Genomic DNA, 18,587 nt, shown 5'->3' on the forward strand with positions numbered 1-18,587 from the left:
ACACACACCCCCACACTCACTCAGACGGGGACCAGGTAGAAATGCCAGTTCACTGCTGTGCACAGCTTTGGGATCTGGGAGCAAACCAGGGTACCCAGAGAAAGCCCAGGCAGGCATGGGGCAACTGTGCCAACTGCACATGGACATGATTTCTTTTTATCATCAGCATTATAATGACATGACATTGAAGGAAACAACGTTATTCGAGGACCTGCTGTACTCCAGGTAACCAAACTTTAAGTCCTCCAACAACGGGTGCTGATTTATATTTCCACTGTTCACTGCCCCCTGCACTGGGAGTGGTTACCAAGGATAAGACAGAATTGCAGCAACACAGAAGAATGCCGGGACACTCCCCTGCTAGTCACCAAATGACTTCCTAAGTCTTCTCACTCTTAGAGAATTATTCAGACATGTTTGCATGGTTAAACGAGAAAGTTTTTCTCGTCATTTCCCTCTAAAGACAATTAAAATGCTAACATTAGACATTCTTTCAAAGGATTGAGGAGGAACTAGAGAGGCTTTGTGCCATCCTCTTCAAAACATGGTATTGGTGTCATTTCATTCTCGCTCCTACATAAACTTTCTGAAACTACAGTCAAATCATGCCGGCTGCCTAGACATATTTGCAGCAAAGTAGTGAATAATTTGACATGACTGGTATTTCCTTTATATTAAATTTCTTTATGATTGTAAATAGAATCTCTTTATATTAAGAAAATCAAATAACCACTACCTCTAAATTCAGTTCTTTTCTTCCCTTTATTTTCTTGTATTTCATGCAAATCATATTGAATGGCACCAGAAGTCACCGGTAAATAGTTTTTTTTTATTTAAAGACTTTCATGTATACAGAAATAACCACTATGATGAGTCCATGAGGTGATGGATATGTTAAATAGCTTCGCTGAATCTTCCTATAATATATACATAGGTCAAAACATCACATTGTACTCCATAAATATATATGATGATTATTTATTATAGATTAACAATAAATTAGAAAATTAAAAATTAAAATGAAAACAAATAGCCACAGAACAATTTTACTAGCTTAGCTCAGCTTTTTAAACCTTTAGATCTAAGAGGGCATTTTTAGGAAAAACTGTACCCCATGAGACCTAGTGCTTTATAATTCCACCTGGGGACTCATTTTGGTAACTGTGCTATTATGTTAGGGAAAGGGAATTCCATCTAACAAATGTAAATGCAATGTCTATAAATTAAATTATCTTTTGAGTGAATGGTTATAATGTATTTTTCAAGTTGAGTCTCATCAACTACAATGAGTTTTGGTCTCCACGGTATGAAGCTTTATATTATCTTGGCCTTATTGAGAGAATATACAGATATTATGCCTGATGCTACCAGGCTGATGCGATGTGTACAGTGGAGCCATTTCTTAAAAAAAAATTGTAAATGGCCATTGTATTTTTTAATCATCATCATCATCATCATGATGTCCATTTTTTTTTTCCTGTACCTCTTTGTTGCTAGGCAAGGCTAAGGTATCAGTCATCTCACCGAACTCTCATACAACCTAAAGGGGCAAGTGTTTTTCATATGAGCAACTAAAATGGCATTTCACTAGATCTGCAACTCACTGTGTTTCCTTCATGGTACGCTATATAAATGTTTCCTTTTCTGTTTATGTAAATCTTTCATATTCAGCTTAACAGTTGCCAAGTATTCCATTGTGTCTATGTGCAATTAACCAGGGCTTGATTGAGGGACACTTAAGTTGCCTTCAGTATCCACTGATTGCAAATGATTTCCCAATGAACATCTTCCACACATCTGTGTATTTGTGAGTGAGTTTTTTTGGGGACTGTGTGAATTATTTGATATTCAAGTATCCAGGAAATCCAACTTTGCAAATAGTCACTTATGCAATGACATAGTAAACCTGAATCATGATTGTGTCTAAGACCAGGGCTCAGACGAGGGCTGGAGGGCTGCTTCCACCTGTGCCCCCATTCTTTGTGCATGCCCCGTCCCCATTTACCTGTCCTTTTATTCTACAAATCCTTCCAGGCTGTCTTCTCTCTGAGACTTCCCTTTCTTTGTATGGTCAATTCCCCTGATGTGGTTGGGCAGACCACTGGATACCCCCTGATGATCTGGAGGACTTGTATTGTGTCATTAGAAATACTCTTAGCTGCCTGTAGCTGAAAGCGACATCTTCCCTTTTCCTCCCTCAGAATCTCGAACAATGATCAGCTGAGAAAAGGCACTTGTTCAAGCAGACAGTTTTTTTTTTCCTGATGCTACTGATAGAACACTCAACTCTAACCAGCTTAAACTGAAAAGAAGTAATTAGCTCATATAATTGAAAAGTCTGGGGCGATCCTAGCCATTACGTTCAATCGGATCTAATGTCCCCGTGGAGCTCGTCAAGATCTCACCTCCTTTTCTTGGCTGTCTTCTTCAGAATGGTGTGCATTCTCTGTCACGTTCTCCCTTCTTTATTCCAAGATAGACTCCAGCCCTGTCTTCAGTCCTCTTGGCAACTCCAAAAGAATGCTCATTTATTTAATTCCAAAGTATTTCTTGTACACCTACTATGTGTTGAACACCTACTATGTGCCAGGAAATATTCTAGACCCTAGCGATGGAGCAATGAACAAAACAGGCACAAATCCTTAGTGTACCTCTACTAATTCTGTCTCCCACAAAAGTGCTGATAAATGTCTCAGGGGATTATGTCTTCCTGGCCTGTCATGGGTCACTGGGCCAACCCTGGAATCAGTGGTCAAGTAGGCCCCACCAGGAGTACAGAGATCTGGCTGGGTTGGAAGGAAGTTTCCCAAAGGAAAATCAATGCATTGTTGCTGGGGGGGGTGGGGTTACGGACGCCAAGTAAGCAGAAACTGGAGCTGGCCGCCGTCCCTGCTGCCACCAGTACATGCTCATTGATTCATGGCCCGCAGGCTCCGTGGTTCTGGGACTGTCTGCTCTCCTGCTCCCTCCGCCCGGTCTCGTTCAGCCCAGTGTCGCTGACACCATTCTCTTCGCTTCACCCGCAGCTGCAGATGAAGATGAGCGAGCGGGCCGCGTCGCTGAGCACCATGGTGCCCCTGCCCCGCAGCGCCTACTGGCAGCACATCACGCGGCAGCACAGCACGGGGCAGCTCTACCGCCTGCAAGGTAAGCGGGGCAGGCTGTGTCGGGTAGGGCCAGTGCCTGCAGCTCTGCGCAGGTGGCTCAGCTCAGCGGGTGCATCCAAGCTGGCTCGTGCCCTTCCTCCCAAGCTAGGGCCCCCATCAAGGCCTAAGGACACGGGGCACTTAGTCTTTCTAGAGCTGCTGTTTTCAAATATTTGCATCTACCCCCATGTCCTGCGGGAATATTGCCACATGATGACGTTGCAGAAGACGTAATTTCTTCCTGTTTGGCTGGTGAGTATGGGTTGTAATTCCTCTGGCCAATTCACCTACCCTGATGGATTTCAGGCTGACTTTTCCTGGCAGATCTGGAGGGTAATGTTGGAAATCATACAGACCTTAATTTGTCAAATTGGTTTGAGAACTTGTTCCTCCCCAAATTTAGTCCTCGAGAGCCACCTGCTGGTCAATTCTGGAATTACCACTTTATTACTGGTTTTGGCGGGGAGAGAGGTGCTGGTTTTGACACGTGCCGTGTACACTAACACGTATTTAATCTACCTTCACCGCTTCTCCCACTCCGTTTCCCAATTTTCATATAGAAATTCTTTTCTACAATTAGGCGAATACTGAATCAACGTTTGAAGGAGGTTTATCACGAAAACTGGAAGAAATGTATGAAAGAAAAGCAGTTGACAAGTTTAGGTTGAACACTGTATTTGCAGGTTTCTTTTAGGAATGGATTGGATAAAGTAACAGGAGTAGCACTTTCCAAAAATGTGTTCTGTGGAGTGATAACCCTGGTAGATAGCACCCTCCCCCTCAAAAAAGTGCTGTGGTCAAACAAGTTTGGGGAAATGCTACATGTTAAATTTTTCTCTTAGAGATCAAGTTTCAAGGCTCTGAGATGTCCTGCAATAAAGAATCTGTTTAATATTGTTGAAGCCAAAGCTCTGCAAATCTATTTAAACATGAAACCTGTTCACTCCTTTATAAAAAGGAACAAACATTAATAAGTCACTTGTGAAGCGCTGAAAGCCCAGATTTACTCCTTACAAAGGAGACAAACCGTATTTAATGAGTGTCTTTTTAAAAGCTTCCTTTTCTGGGAACTTACTATGTAACAGGCTTGCACTAGGCAGCTAACATACATGATCTCAGTTAGATCTTCAAACAGCTGCCTGACAGAGTTTTAGTCTCATTTGCTGCTAAGAAACTGAGAATCTTAAGGGTTAATAATGTATCCATGATCACCTACCTGGTAAGGTTTTAAGGTTTTCATCTCTCTATTGTATTCAAACACTCACACATTTCTTTACTCAGCAAATGTTTATTGAGCGTGTCCTTCATGCCAAGCACTGTGCTAAATGACAGACATACACCGGTGCTACTAGATAGGCATGTTTCTCCCCTCCTGGAACTTATAATCTAATAGAGACTCACAGTCAATAATTAAGCCAACATATTTAATTTCAAATTTGGCACATGTGCCAGTGGAAAAGGAAGTGTTTATAAGAGAGAAAGAGGCAGAGTTGTTGGTTTGGGGAAGACAATGACCACGAGACCTCTTTAGATGGAATCATCATCGGAAGCCCCAGCATTTGCCCCAAGACTTTAAGTCTAGAAGAGGCAGCCACACTGAGAGCCAGGGAAAAGCATTCTCTGTAGAGGGATCTGCAAGTGCAAAGGTCCTGAGACAGAAATGAGCTGGGAGCATTCAAAGGGCAGAAAGGAGGCAGCATGGCTGATGCCTGAGTAGCGTGAAGAGGCTGCCAGGTGGTGGTTACAGGTGATCAACACTTGCTTATTCTAAGTGTGAGGGGAAGCCTTAGGGGTCCTCGGCATAGCAGTGTCAGATTTAATTCATATTTTAATTCAAGGGATTTTGAGGGAACAGGAGAGGAAACAGGAGACCAGCCCAGGCCATTGTGCATGAGCACCAGGGTGTCTGGCCTCAGTGCAGCGCCCCCCTCTGACTCCTTCACCTCCTCCTCAGAGTTCTCATCTTAGCAGTCTTTACCCTTGTGCCGAAGGTGCTCCACTGCTCCGATATTTTCAGGACTCTTCTATAGCAATTGCTTTAGAAGATAGCATCACTTGTTTCAAAACAAAAACAAGAAAAATTAAGCACCTATATCATTGATCAGATTTGACTTCAGGTAATTTTAGGAAATCAAAGGGTGGCACCAAACATTTGTGTCACCATATCAGGCACCTTCCATGTTGCCTTATTTGGTTCTCCTGGCGATGGTTTGAGTTGGCGAGAGCAGGGCTGTGCTCTCCATTTCAAGAATGAAGAAACTGAGACCCTTGGAAAGCCAAGAACTTGCTCAAGACCACGTGGCTAGTGAGTGGAGGAACTAGCAGTAGAGCTCCGGTGTTCTGACTCCTAGTCCAGGGATTTTTCTTGCATCATATGGTCTTACCCATGGGAGGAAATCCTATCCCCATGCGTGATTCAAAGACCTGTGCCCCGAGATTGAAATGTCTCCAGAGGATTTGTTCCAGCCTATGCAATTTACATATTTATTAAGGATGATAGACTCTTGGAGCAAGTGGCTACTTTGGAGAGGTTAACATTGTTTTTTCAAAGCTAATTCTAACACAGTCATATATATTGTATGTGCTTCAGTTAAGAGAGAAGTAATAGATTAAGATCTGAGCAAATGTGAAAAGATGACAGATCAACCAGGATCTCAAACTCGCATGTCTACAGGTCCAGACAGGACATGCAAATGGGCGAAACAGGCCAGGCATGGGAGGGGTGGGTCCCTGGTGGGTGTCGGGGAGCTCACAGGCCTGCTCTGAAGAGGGCAGTCTGCAGCCCCCTGTAGCCCATCATGCTGTGGCAGAACACAGGGCCAGTTTAGTCTCCCACTTTTCCAGGAGAACAGGGAAATTGACATCTTTATGGGCAGTCTGCAGTTTTTTAAATATTGACAAGCGATTCCAAATGTTTTCCAAGGCTGTGCAGGCCGGAGAACAGGTCTGGGACCGGATGTTGTCCACAGGCCAGTACCAGCTTGTGACCTTCACGTGAACTGTAAGAGTGTGGTCAGAAAATCTTTCAATCCTTTTCCTGGCTTTAAGCTAAACACAGCATTCAAACCAAGCTGGAAGAGTTGTTAGCTATCATGGTAGAAGCTTTAAGGTTCTTTCTCATGTTGACTTGACCCCCAAGTGCATGCCCTCAGTAGCTTTTCTCACTAACTCATAGAGTTTAAGGAGCTACAACTGAAGGTGCAGGGAAAGGCTTTGCACCTGACCGAAGATTTGGATTTTACATTAACACTATTTGTATTCTGTCTGCTCCCTGCAGGAAATTTTATCAAACCATAATAAAGATACACCTGGATTTTTACTTACATTACTCAAACCCATTGCTATAATTTCTCTACATTATAGTGTGTTTGTCTGCATGTTGGAAAGAGAACAGAATACACGTTCCAACTGGCTCAGAGTTTGGAAGAAATGATTTCTAGTCATTTGGGATATTTTGATATTCAAGGCTTCTCTAATCATAATCACTGCTATTGTGTACCAGTGACTGTAGGACTAGGTATATAATTGTCTTTGGTTCAGATCTGAGGCTTGTAAATATTTGAATCCATGATTTCCTTTTTGTTTGATTTGGTCTTGTTGTGACTGCAGTGATTTATGTAGGAATTTCTATTCATTTATGAAGTCCTTTCTATGTCTTTTATTTCTCAACTATACTGTGAGGAGGGAAAACAAATGCTTTTTCCCCGTTCTGTAGGAGTGGAGAATGAGTCAAAAGTTATGTTCTTCCTTGTCTAAGTTTACACTTCTGATAGGAAGATCAAACGGGACTTGGCATATGGTCAGGGCTGTTTGTGATAACATAATAAACAGAGTGTAAACTCAAGGCCTCAGGGCCACATGCCACCGTAAATCTTTTTGCTTGGTTCACTGTTTGAAAACAACGTGGTTTGAAAGCGTGGGGTGAGGTGTACGTGCCCCACTAGCTGCAGTCCTGTCTCCCTGTGGCTTACGACTGTTTAATCCACACATTAAATTACCAAGGCTGCTGTACTGGGTCTAGTTATACAGGTTTTGCTCTGCCCAGTTCTGGGAGTTCTGTACATAGTGATGTCAATTTCTTTTCTTGTGATAACCCTCAGCCAGCAGATGGCACTAAAACCTCTGGTTTTTATTAAATCAAGGGAGTATGTCTACAGGGATTGGCAAACTACAGCCTACAAGCCAAATCCAGCCTACTATTTTCATTTACAAAGTTTTATTGGAACATCCACACCCATTCATTACATATTAACTATGGCTGCTTGTGTGCTGCCGGCAGCAGAGTTGAGTAGCTGTGATGAGACCATACGGTCTGCAAAATCTAAAAAATTTAATATCTAGCCCTTTTTAGAAAAAAGTTTGCCAACTCCTGTATTATGTCACAAAGGAGGCTAATAGTGGCCTTGTGTGTTGCCTTCTTGACTTTCTTGATTTTGTTTGGTTTGGAAACTAAACCTGAAATAATAATGGCTAAATGGAATTTACAAAGTCCTCCTTTACATTTACAATAAGATTAACTAAATAGAAGCCTAATATTGCCCTATTGCTGGTCAGGCTTCCACAGAGTGTTCAAGCCAAAAGTTTCCATAGTGCTATGTTTCTATCTCATCTCCCCTAAATGCCCTGGGTGCAGGGGTTGATGCAGATGAAAAATTAAGGAAGAAAATAACCGCTAATGGGCTGGTCACAGCTCAATGCAAAGGCCACATGCAAATGATACGTTAATCATGCAATCTCTCATGACTCTTATTTGCATATCACTGTGAGTAGCCTTTGGAAAAAATCGCATCATAAGTATATTACTTATTTTTTTTATATAGAGACTGTTGCTAGCTAATCTGATAGTGTGCTTTCTTATGATGTAACTGTTGCTTTTAAATTCTTTTTGGAAAAGATGTTACTAGCCCTCTGAAGCTTCATCGGACAGAGACTTTTCCCGCCTACCGACCTGAGCACTGACAGGTACTGCCGAAGATTGTGAACACACCTGTGAAGTGTCAGCCGCAGATCCACCCAGGGGGTCACAGAATGACAGCAAGGGAAGCGACAATGAAGAGAAGAAGCTTAAAGTCCTGGTTAATTGTGTGGTCATCGGGAGACTCTGCAATACTCTAGTTTTCTTTTTCTTTCTTTTCTTTTTCTTTTTTTTTTTTTTTTAATTCTTAGCGTAATTGAAACATGCTCTATAGATATTGGCTTTTTTTTCCCCCTTTTACAGCTGGACAGAAAGGAGTCAATGCCACAGAATGACTTTCTATTGTAGGTACTGTGTTCCTTGCACTTCTCTAAATCTGTCCCTTTGTGGATTCTTGTGATTTTCCTTCTGAGTATTTCAATTGTATGACAGTCAGTATTGACAATAAAATGACTCTTAATTATTTGTTATTTGTTTACACCCTATTCCTCTGTTATTAATACTGTGGTTCTGCTTAACTACTGGAAGTCATATTTGATTATATTACCAATTAGTTAAATGAGTGCTTTGATTCACTCTTACCTGTTGTGTTCCAAACTATCCTCCCAAAGCACCCTTTAGTATTGTTTACAGGGTTACAATTTTGCTCCTTGTCCCCTGGCTTCCCCCTACTTTTTAAAAGCCTTTATTTTGTTTGGAGTACCTTCATAAAACGTTTTAAAATAAAAGATTGTTCTTCACCCACATGGCCTTTGGACTCTGGCAACATGGTTTCCTCTGTATCCTCAGTATTTCTGAAGGGTGTGTGGAAATTTTCTATATGAGCTGTGAGCGTGGTTCTGCACTGTGTTTGATATGAACCCAACCACTGACACATTTGCTCTCTCATTCATTAAGCTGGTCCGTCCTGAGCATCTACTAGTTCCAGGTGCTGTGCTGGCGTCCAGGGATATAGAGATCAAAAGACATAGGCCCTGTGGCCAAGGACCTTCATTCCAGAGGAGTACAGCAAGGAAATAAAGTTGCAATTCCACTATAGTGACGCCTGCTAAATGGGCCCCCAGTGACTATGGACGTCTAAAGAGAAGGTCACTCTGTTCTCCAGGCTTTCTCACTGGGGAAGTGCCAGATGGGAATTGAATCTTGTGAGCACCTGCGGTTAAAGTTCCTATAAAGCTGCACGAGCAAGCATTCTGTCTTGTTCACTACTCTTTGTCAGACAGAGACCCAATTAAATTTGAATTTCAAATAAGCAATACACAGTTTTATAGTATAAGTATGTGTCCCCAATATTCCATGGGACAGGATTATATTTTAAAAATTTTCATTATATATCTTAAAGTCAAATTTACCTGGTCTCCATTTGTCTTTGCTAATTATGGCAACCCAAGGTCCCCGGCTCCAGAACTGTACCTGGCCCATGGCTCATACTTGATAAATTCGTGTTGAATGAATGAATAGAAGAATCAAACCAAATCAGTGGGATAGAATTCTTTCTACCAGGAGTGGCAAATTCACATTGGTTGTATACTTTCTCTGTGCCAACCACTGGACTAGGCCCTTCCAAAAGCATTGTTTTCACCAGAAAATAATTTCTTGTAGTTTCTGGGGAAAAAAATAAATTTTACTGAGCCCCAAGAAAGAGCCATAAAAAGATTCATTTTCATTTGTGCTCCTTCCAAAAAGTACATAATTTCCTAAAATAAAGATCAACACTAGTTATATCCCAGACACTGCTGGTCAGGATGTGTTTTTTAAGGGGTTGAGAAATATTGGGGGAAGAGGATTGAATTCAACTGACAATTAATTAGTGGATCAGGGGTATATAAATGGTTTAGTGCTAATGACTTCACTGGAATGCACTGCGTTCTCTCTGAGTTCTCAGAGCTACTTTTCACGCTAGTTTAGTTGATCTTACTTCTCCCAGGTGTATTCATTTTGTCTTTTAAAAATTTGATTCACCATGTGCGTTTGAGAATTCCCTCACTGTTCATTTTCCTGAATTTATCTGGTTCTTATTTTATTTTTTTCTCCTCTAAGACGGTCTCATAAGAGATTTTCCCTGATTCCCAGGGCCTTGGCAGCCAATGGGGGGATTATGTTGAAGAAGTAGATAAAGAAAGCAGAATTAAACAAATAATTATAATTTTAATGAAGTTAAAATTGCTGAAGCAAGTCTGAAGCTAATGAGTGTGCAAAGAAATGTCGCTGAATGCAGTTAACTACAAGTAAGAACCTCTTTTAGGATTTTTTTAAGGAAAAAAACCTTATTGACAGAAAAGAGCATTCTATTATGTTATCCTGACAGCTTTTACTGCCAAGCACACTTCTAAGTGCTTTTGTTGTATTATCTTATTTAATCTTATTTAATAGCTCCATGAGGTGAGTATTAATATAATTATCATCCCCATTTTAAAGATAGGAAAACTCAGCCTCAAGGAGTCTAAATCATCCAACATGCCCAAGATCTCTTACCTACTAAGGGGCAGACTCACATTTGAACCCAAACAATCTGATTTCTGAGCCTGTTCTGTAAAATCCCCATGACAGGCTTCCTCAGAGGAGAGCAAACTTTTTCTGTAAAGGGTTGGGATGTAAATATTTCAGGTTTTGTGAGTCACACGGTCTCTGTTGCCTCCTAGTGCAGAAGCAGCCATGGACAATACATGAACAGATAGGGATGGCTGTTCCAATAAAACTTTATTCACAAAACAAGTGACAGGCTGCACTTGCCCACACTCTTATTTTTTGGAACCCCTGCTTTAGAAAATAAGAACCTAAATAAAATACTCTCTTTTATTTCAGGTTTTCAGGTAGAAACCATAACAAATTTAAATAGTTTAATCTCTGATCTTAAATAAGGGGAATGGTGATTTGAAATGATTTTGATTTTTGTTTTTCTAAATTCCCAACTCAAACGTTGAACATACAAGTGTGAGAAAAGGCGGCGTTTTTCAAAGCTGTGGGGGATTTGTACATAATGCAAACTAAATTCTAAAGCACTCATGCCAACATTGCAAATAAACTGGAATCTGGAGGCTAAATCATGAAATTTTTCTTAGATGTAGTTGATATTTCTGTTTTAATTATATATTGGGAAAAGCAACATATTTTTGGCCAGAGGTGAGGTAGGGTTTGGGGGAATAGATTGCTTATTTCCTTTTGTGTGCTTAGGCCAGTGTTTAAAAGATCTTTTACCCAGTTTAGGACAGAAAAATCCAGTAGTTATTAAAATGATCTCTAAAGTAAGACTGCGTGAGTTTCTGAAATTCATTCATTCACCCAATACTTATTTAATGTTGTCTGTGGGTGTGTCGGGTTGTACAGAAGAGATGTGTACCTGCTTTAACTGTGCCTGATCCCTGGGCTCCAACATTTAAGCCAATTGCTCAGGAAACAGAAAAAACTAACGAGAACATATGTTTGTATAAAGAAACACTTTACTATTTCTTTCTGAGACAATCTTGACTATCGACAGGGGGAATATTATATCAACGATTAACAAAGAAAATCCTCTTCCCTTTAGTCCCAGGAAAAATACAACCATTTTCAGATTTCCATTAAGTCAGCAAATGAGATATTTCTCCTTCATATTGAGGTTTTAAGTTCTGTAGCTTAAAGACTGGATGGATGAAAATCAACAGGCGGCTGATTTCAGTGCAAACTCACTGGATCAGTCTAACATGATTTGACTCAGCCTAGGCAGGACTGCATGATAATCATTTACCTGCATCTGTGCTAAGTAAGGTATCATCGCCCACATTCTACTCCCCAAGCGAGCAGTTCTCGAATGTTGGCAAAAGATGCTCATTCACTAGAGCTGGGGTGGAGCTCATGAATCTACATATTCAATCAAGGTCTCTAGGTGATTCCCATGCAGGTGATAAATGGCATAAAATCCCATTTTAAGAAACCTTGAGGAGACAGCAATGCAGGGAGCGCCCCGCAGGTAAGACTTGGCACCTGGAAGCAATCAGCAAGGTGTTCTCATTTAAGACACCTGCAGGAAGGCAGGAGGCAGAGCCAAGTTGGCTGCCTCGAGTCCAGCGGTGTGCCCAAGACGCTCCCCTTGCCTGGAGACCGGGAATTCCGGCACACAGGTACCGATGCAGTTCCGTGCATGGGGTACACACGGAAGGGAAGGTGTGTTGTGATCGCAGCTCTGGAAGTGGGCTCTCACGTGGCATTTTCTGCACCTCTGCAATATTTTCTTTGTTGCTATAACAACTAATAAGGAAACTCAGTCTGACCTTTGTTTCTCTGGGATTCCTGAAGTGTGTGGAGCCTTCTCACTAGGCTCTTTTTAATAGCAAAGAGCCAGCCAGGGGCTGCTTCTGCAAGCAAAGCTCAGGCTGTGGAAGGCGGGCAGGGCGAGGAAAGAAGCCAGAGTAGGGCTGCTCTTGCTGATGGCTCCACACCAGCCCCTCGCCCCGGCGGGTGTCCGCCCCTGTTCCTTTCCCTGATTCTTCTGTCCTTCTTGCAACAGCAATTGTATTATCTTTCGCCTTTGGCGATGCCGCGCTCATGAAAAACGGGGGTTGCTTAGGTGGATTTGTAGATACTGGTTATGGGTAAGGATTAGTATTTTTGCTCTGAGTTTTCGTGACTGCTCCTCTTTGTATTTCTATGTTGTGTTCTGCTGTTTTTACATTTGCTTCTTTACATTGGAAACTCTAAAAGGCCGAGGACGAGGTTTAATTGGTGTTTTTGAGTTTTGCTCTGTCGCCCTGGCTAGAGTGCTGTGGCGTCATCATAGCTCACTGCAACCTCAAGCTCCAGGGTTCAAGTGATTCTCCTGCCTTAGCCTCCCAAGTAACTGGGGCTACAGGCGCACGTCACCACCGATGGCTAAATTTTATAGGGACAGGGTCTCACTCTTGTTCAGGCTGGTCTCGGACTCCTGGCCTCAAGCATGCCTCCCAAACTGCTAGGATTACAGGAGTGAGCCACCGCGCCTGGCCTAATTGTTTTTTAGTAGATAATTATCCTCCCTAGGTCCATCTTGGAAACAAGACAGATGAGGGGCACATGGAAGTCCTGTATAGTAAGGGTCTGCAAACTCTGGTCCAAGAGACAAAGCCAGTCTACTCCCTACTTTTGTAAATTTTTATTGTCAGACAGCCATGCCATTTGTTTAAGTATTTTCTGTGGCTGGTGTTATCTGAGTTGAGTGGTTGCAAGGGGGGCCATCTGCCCTCTGCAGGGCGGTTTGGCAAGTTCTGCTCTGTCTGAGCCCACCCTCAGGGACCAGCTGTGCATCTGGGCTTCGGCCGCTGCACGCCTGTCTGGCCATCAGTGCTGCCTGGGAGATTAGTGTCCTTCCTGGAATGGAACACGTAGCCTTTCCCTGAGCAGGGCCTGCTCCCTTGCTCTGCAGAGGTCATTATTTCTGCTATTCCTTTTGCCTAGAAAAATCTTACCTTCCTCCAATCTTTCAAAGATGATACTTCTTCAGATTCAATGTTGATACTAGGCACACAGACATCCTTTATGGACAAGCCCTACCACAGGCCAGATGAAGCTGCAAGCTGCGTGTTTTAAGGTACTGTGAACGCTTCCCGTGTAGCACTCAAAACTGCTTATAATTGCATTTTTTGTGGGGTTATCCTGTTCTCTGCCTTCTCTGTGCCTCTGCAAGCTCTCTGAGGGCAGGTACTACAACTATTTGGGTTAGCTTTGTAACCCCAGTACCAGACAAAGTGCTTGGTTACCTTAGCAGATGCTCTATAAATATTCATTTCATAAGTAAATTAATGGAAAGTGAGAAAGCAGCGAGTATATTATTAAATCGTGGGATGAGACAATAGAGATTCTACCTCAGATGCGTCATGGAGACAGAAGTGCTAGGGATATAAATCCTGGTTCCATTTCTGGAGCTCCTACCATGTGCCATAGTGAGGTGGCTACCTCTTGACCCAGTTTATGCTGTGGGGTCTAAAGCATGGAGACGTAAAGCGACTTGCCCCAGGGCTTAGTTGCCAGGTGCAAATCCAGAACAGTCTGGCTCTAGATTCCACACTCTTCTACACTTTTGGTTCCCAAATTATGTGCCAACATGTCCCAAGCCACCACAGTGACTTCACCAAGGAGCTGTGGGCTACGTTAAATTTTTGCAGGGAAGAGTGACACTCCACATCTTTTGGGCCCTTGGGAACCTCTAGCTTGAGGCTATTCAGCTTCAACATGAGAGCACATGAAATTCATTTCTATGATGTCACATTTTTGGCGGAGCTGGGTTTTTGGCAGTTGGGTTGGTTTCAAAAAAACAAATACTGCGTGAAAATCAATGTGGATCAGGAACTGAGGGTGGTGGGGTCTACTCGGATTCCCAGCTTTGAGGGACTTCAGGGTCCAGCAGACACACACATATCCCAAGGGCAAGCGATGGTGGTTACTTAAGAATGAAATAAAAGTATTTTTTCTTTCCATTTAGGTGTATTTTTCTAATGGCTATCAATTTGTGGGGGCATAAATACTTATTCAATTGTTTGCACCTCACAGCATAACAAATGGAATTGCCAAGTATTTCATTTGGCCTAAGGGTGCTATGACATGATCGCGATGACACTAAGAGCACTGTGAACACAGGAGGCGGGAGAGGCCCTGCATTGCATGGTGCTCCGCCTGGTGGCCCTGAGATACAGGTTCTCTATCTCCTGGCCCTGCTGACAGCACACACAGGCAGGGCTGGCTTCACGGGTGTGCAACCCAGGAAGTCACAAAGTTCCCCGTGCTCAGAAGGGTCCTGCACATGGTCTGCTGCTCTGCTGTCACTTTCTTAAAAATCTTAATACCTCTATCCCTGATCTTGTGTTTTGTAAGTAACGTCTGATCGGGCAATGGAATTTGCTTGTGAGCAGAAGGGGAACCCGTGGCCTTGCTACTGGCAGTTCACTGGGCTCCTTGGTTCTTGTCTTCCCACTGAGAAGAGCGACAGTGGGAGACAGGGCAAAAGAGAAAGAAGCTTTATTGTAAAAAGAAGTATTGCAAGCAGACAGGTATCAAACAAGCAAAAGTACACGCCCCAGAGTGGGAGCTGGGCACAGACTGCCTGGACTCTGGCCCAGGTGGTCCTTGTTCCAGGGCTGTTGTGGTTCCCACTCAGAGAGGGGAGATCACATCTTTTGAATTGTGCAATGGGAGTCTTGTCTCTGCCCTGACAATGAGCAGGGGAGGTTTTGTCCTTTCATGGTCCTGTACAGAAGTGTCATGTCATTCATCCCCCACTGGGTGCAGGGGAACCACTATACTGATGGTATATTAACTTGCCCAGGGTCAACCAAACTCCTCCAAGTTCTGCACAGCACATGAGCACGTCAGGAAAGTCCCTTGTCTTTACACACTTGGTGAGTCCGCCTGGCTCACTTACCCACCACCCTCCTTCCCACTCACAACTGACTAATCCACCTGCTCTAACAGTCTGAGTGTCTTCTTGCTGTCCCTCGCAGCCTTGTTTGCATGTAGCATTCACAAGTCCCATGAACACGCAATTCCAGGGAGCCCAGGATGCGTGGGAGTTCAGCGACACCCAAAGCAAGTCCAAGCTAACTGTGTCCTGTCTACTGCTGAGTAAGAAGAGACTTTTCTTTTGGATCAGAACTTGCTCCAAATGCAGAAAGAGGGCAAAGGGTTGTAAGAAATACAACCAAGGAAGCCCATCATATCCTTTCTTACTCGCATTACTTCCCTGGCCAATGTAGAAGGAAAAGCAAACCTGGAGCAACCCAGAGCTCCCGTTCATCATGAGCCAAAGGTAAAGTGTCAGGAGAATGTGCACACATCAAGAAGTGAAATAAAAAGAGTTGGGGTTGTTTTGTGCAGTGTTTCTGCTGTTCTGGTAAGAATAAAATGCATATGCACATATGAGCTATGAAAAATGAGTTGTATACAATTTGGTGATTCAACATATGAATTAAGTAGTCTCTTTAATTTTTTCACTGTACCTCATAGACAAAAAAATGTTCTTATTGAAAGGGTGGAAATTCATATGCAGGTGAGAAAGAATTCTCAGACAGTGATTAGGATATACAGAAGAAAAAGTTTATTTATTTCTCCAAAAAAGAAAGAGGGAGAGAGAGAGAAGGAGGGGGTGGCTGTGGCACAGAGAGAAAGGAGTGACAGTTCTGGGCAGTTGAGGAAAATTGTTTGGAGTTTTAAAGGGTAAAAAAAAAAAAAAAAGGCTTTTCCCCCCTCTGCTTCTGCAGACTGATAAGAGGAGTAGCTGCGGGGCAATGGTGTTTGCTTTTTCTACTTTATTTTTCCTTCTGTCTGTGAAGCCAGCTTATCTGAGTTCTTGAAATGTGTTTCTTGCAGGAACCAAGGTAGAAAGTTCCTATCTCTGCTGTTTGCTTAGGGCTCTTCAAGGCTATGAAAAAATTCTTAGAAATAATGAGTTAGGCCACAGGTGTTTTAATTAAAACAAAGGGGATAGTTGTAGTGTTTTTTCTCTTCAAAGGGGCGATTTTGTGCTGTGAGTTTATTTCCCTTTCTGTTTATTTTTCTGTTATTAGTTATTAGGTTATTAGTAAGACCACCTTTCATTTACATTAACATTTAAAATGGACATATTACATATAAAGGTGGACAGTAAAATTCATGCTCATAATTTAAATTTTTAATTCTTATGATGATACCAAATAGCAAACAAAAAACACAATGACAAGTTGAGAGCTAGGAAGAAAGAAAAACCCTGTGTATTTTAGTCCCTTTAACCGCACTTTTTTTCCTGCTTTTTGCACAAGGAGTTCACATTTTCCTTTTGCACTGGGTCTCAGGGTCCTGCAGCCGTCCTGCCGGAGAAGGCTGCCCTTGAGGCAAGCCGAATGGGACTGGGGACTGTGTTCCTTAGCTCTTTCCGTCTCCTTCATGCCTCTGCATGTGGGTCCCAGCCAGGACTGACGCTTGCCTTTTAAAACTGCCGGTCCATTCACTTAATAACTGACCTCGGCTGAGGACAGAAGCCACACAGTTCCTATTTTAAGCAAATGCCCGAGCCAGTCACAGTGACTGCACAGAGCTAAATACTACAGAATTATTTTCCTCATCACTGAATTCCTTTTAGAGTTGTACCTTCAGAACAAAGAAAGAAAGAGGATCATTTGGTTATCAAAGGGAGCCAGCCCCCACATTTATTTTCCTTTAGCTGTCATGCAAATTTCAAGCAGCCGCCTAGCAGGACGGCTTTGAAGATAAAGATCACAGTGCAGTCCAAGGGACGCTTCAATAGGGCTTCTGATGATCCTGTGATTTACTCGGAGGAGGAAGAAAAGAGCACAGAACAATAGGAAGAACTCAGCTCTGAAGGCATAAAAGCCAGCGTCTAATTCTGGTTCTCTCCTTGCCTGGAGGAAATGTCAGTGAATAGTGAGAGGGTCAGACAGGGCTAGTCCAGGATTTCCCCGAGTGTGTCCCTCGAGATGCCGATTGATATTCTGAGGGGAGAAACAAAAAGTTTATCCTTAAGTGAATTTTTGGTAAATGTTGTGTCAAACTGGCTTCTTTACTTTGCAGACTGTTGGAGCCTTACACTTAGTAAACATAACATATAATAGGATGTATATATAAGATGCAGAGTTTTTGTTGAAACCTTAGCTAAGCCATGTTGGCTAGTAGTGGTGGTTATTATTAAATCAGTAGCTTCCGATAATTAAGGGGGGTGAGGGCGGGTGTCTTCACTCTCAAATGTGGCCATCAGATAGTTGTGTACAAGACAGGTTGCACCAACTTTCCAGATAACTTGCTAATAATCGTTAGCCAGCAGGCACAAAAACAGTGATGTGGCCCCAGCTGTGAGCTCTCTGTATTTTCAGATGTCTTGGCCGTATTGAGTGGGAAAGGTTTCTTTGAGGCTGATGGGACAATAGTCTAGCAGCAAGAGCTTGCCGAGTTTCTAGTGGGAGGTGGAGGCATCTCACAGCTGTCAGTTGAAAAGACCAGTTGAGAAGCCTCAGCCTGCCAGGACACCATTTTGCAGGTGAAGACCCCGGGCCCACAGGGTGTTACTCCCTAATCCTGCAAGGAGTGGAAACATCTACAGTGTTTCTGCCTATTCCATATATTCTTTCACCAAGAAAAACACTTCTGAAATCAGCTTGGCAATTAACAAAGCTTCTCGTGTTGACTGAGTATAAAGATAACGAAAGCCACTTCTGGAGTGAGGGGTTTTGATTAGTTTTTTTTTTGTTTTGTTCCGATTGTGAAAGGTGGCCTTACTAATTACCTTCCTAACAGAGTAAGATAAACTATCAAACAAAAAGTAAAAGAAATAAACTCACAGAACATAATTGCCCCTTTGAAGAGACAACTCACAACATATCTAACCCCTTTGTTTTGTTAACATACCTGTGGCCTCACTTGTTATTGCCAAGAGTTTCATTTTGTCACCCTTGAAGAACCCAAACAGACTATAGGGGTACAATCTCCCCACTCCAACTCTCTGCCTCAGTTCCTGCCAAGAACCAGATTCTAAGGACTTAGGTAAGCTGGCCTCACAGAGAAAGAGAAAAATAAAGACCACCTGCAACAAC

The 18,587-nt window shown here is 42.6% G+C and overlaps 1 protein-coding gene across 2 annotated transcripts in view; it reads left to right on the plus strand.

Moving 5' to 3' along the window:
- The window catches only part of DOK5 (docking protein 5), a 138,232-nt gene extending 129,427 nt beyond the window's left edge, over positions 1–8,805 (plus strand). For both annotated transcript variants that reach the window (XM_045528397.1, XM_045528398.1), the window contains exons 7-8: positions 3,027–3,147; positions 8,041–8,805. In XM_045528397.1, the coding sequence (XP_045384353.1) occupies positions 3,027–3,147; positions 8,041–8,105 (186 nt within the window). In that variant the 3' untranslated portion in view covers positions 8,106–8,805. The remainder of the gene's footprint in view (positions 1–3,026; positions 3,148–8,040) is intronic.
- The last annotated feature ends 9,782 nt before the right edge of the window (positions 8,806–18,587 follow it).

This window comes from Lemur catta, chromosome 17 (genome assembly GCF_020740605.2).
Source record: "Lemur catta isolate mLemCat1 chromosome 17, mLemCat1.pri, whole genome shotgun sequence".
Lineage (NCBI taxonomy): Eukaryota > Metazoa > Chordata > Mammalia > Primates > Lemuridae > Lemur > Lemur catta.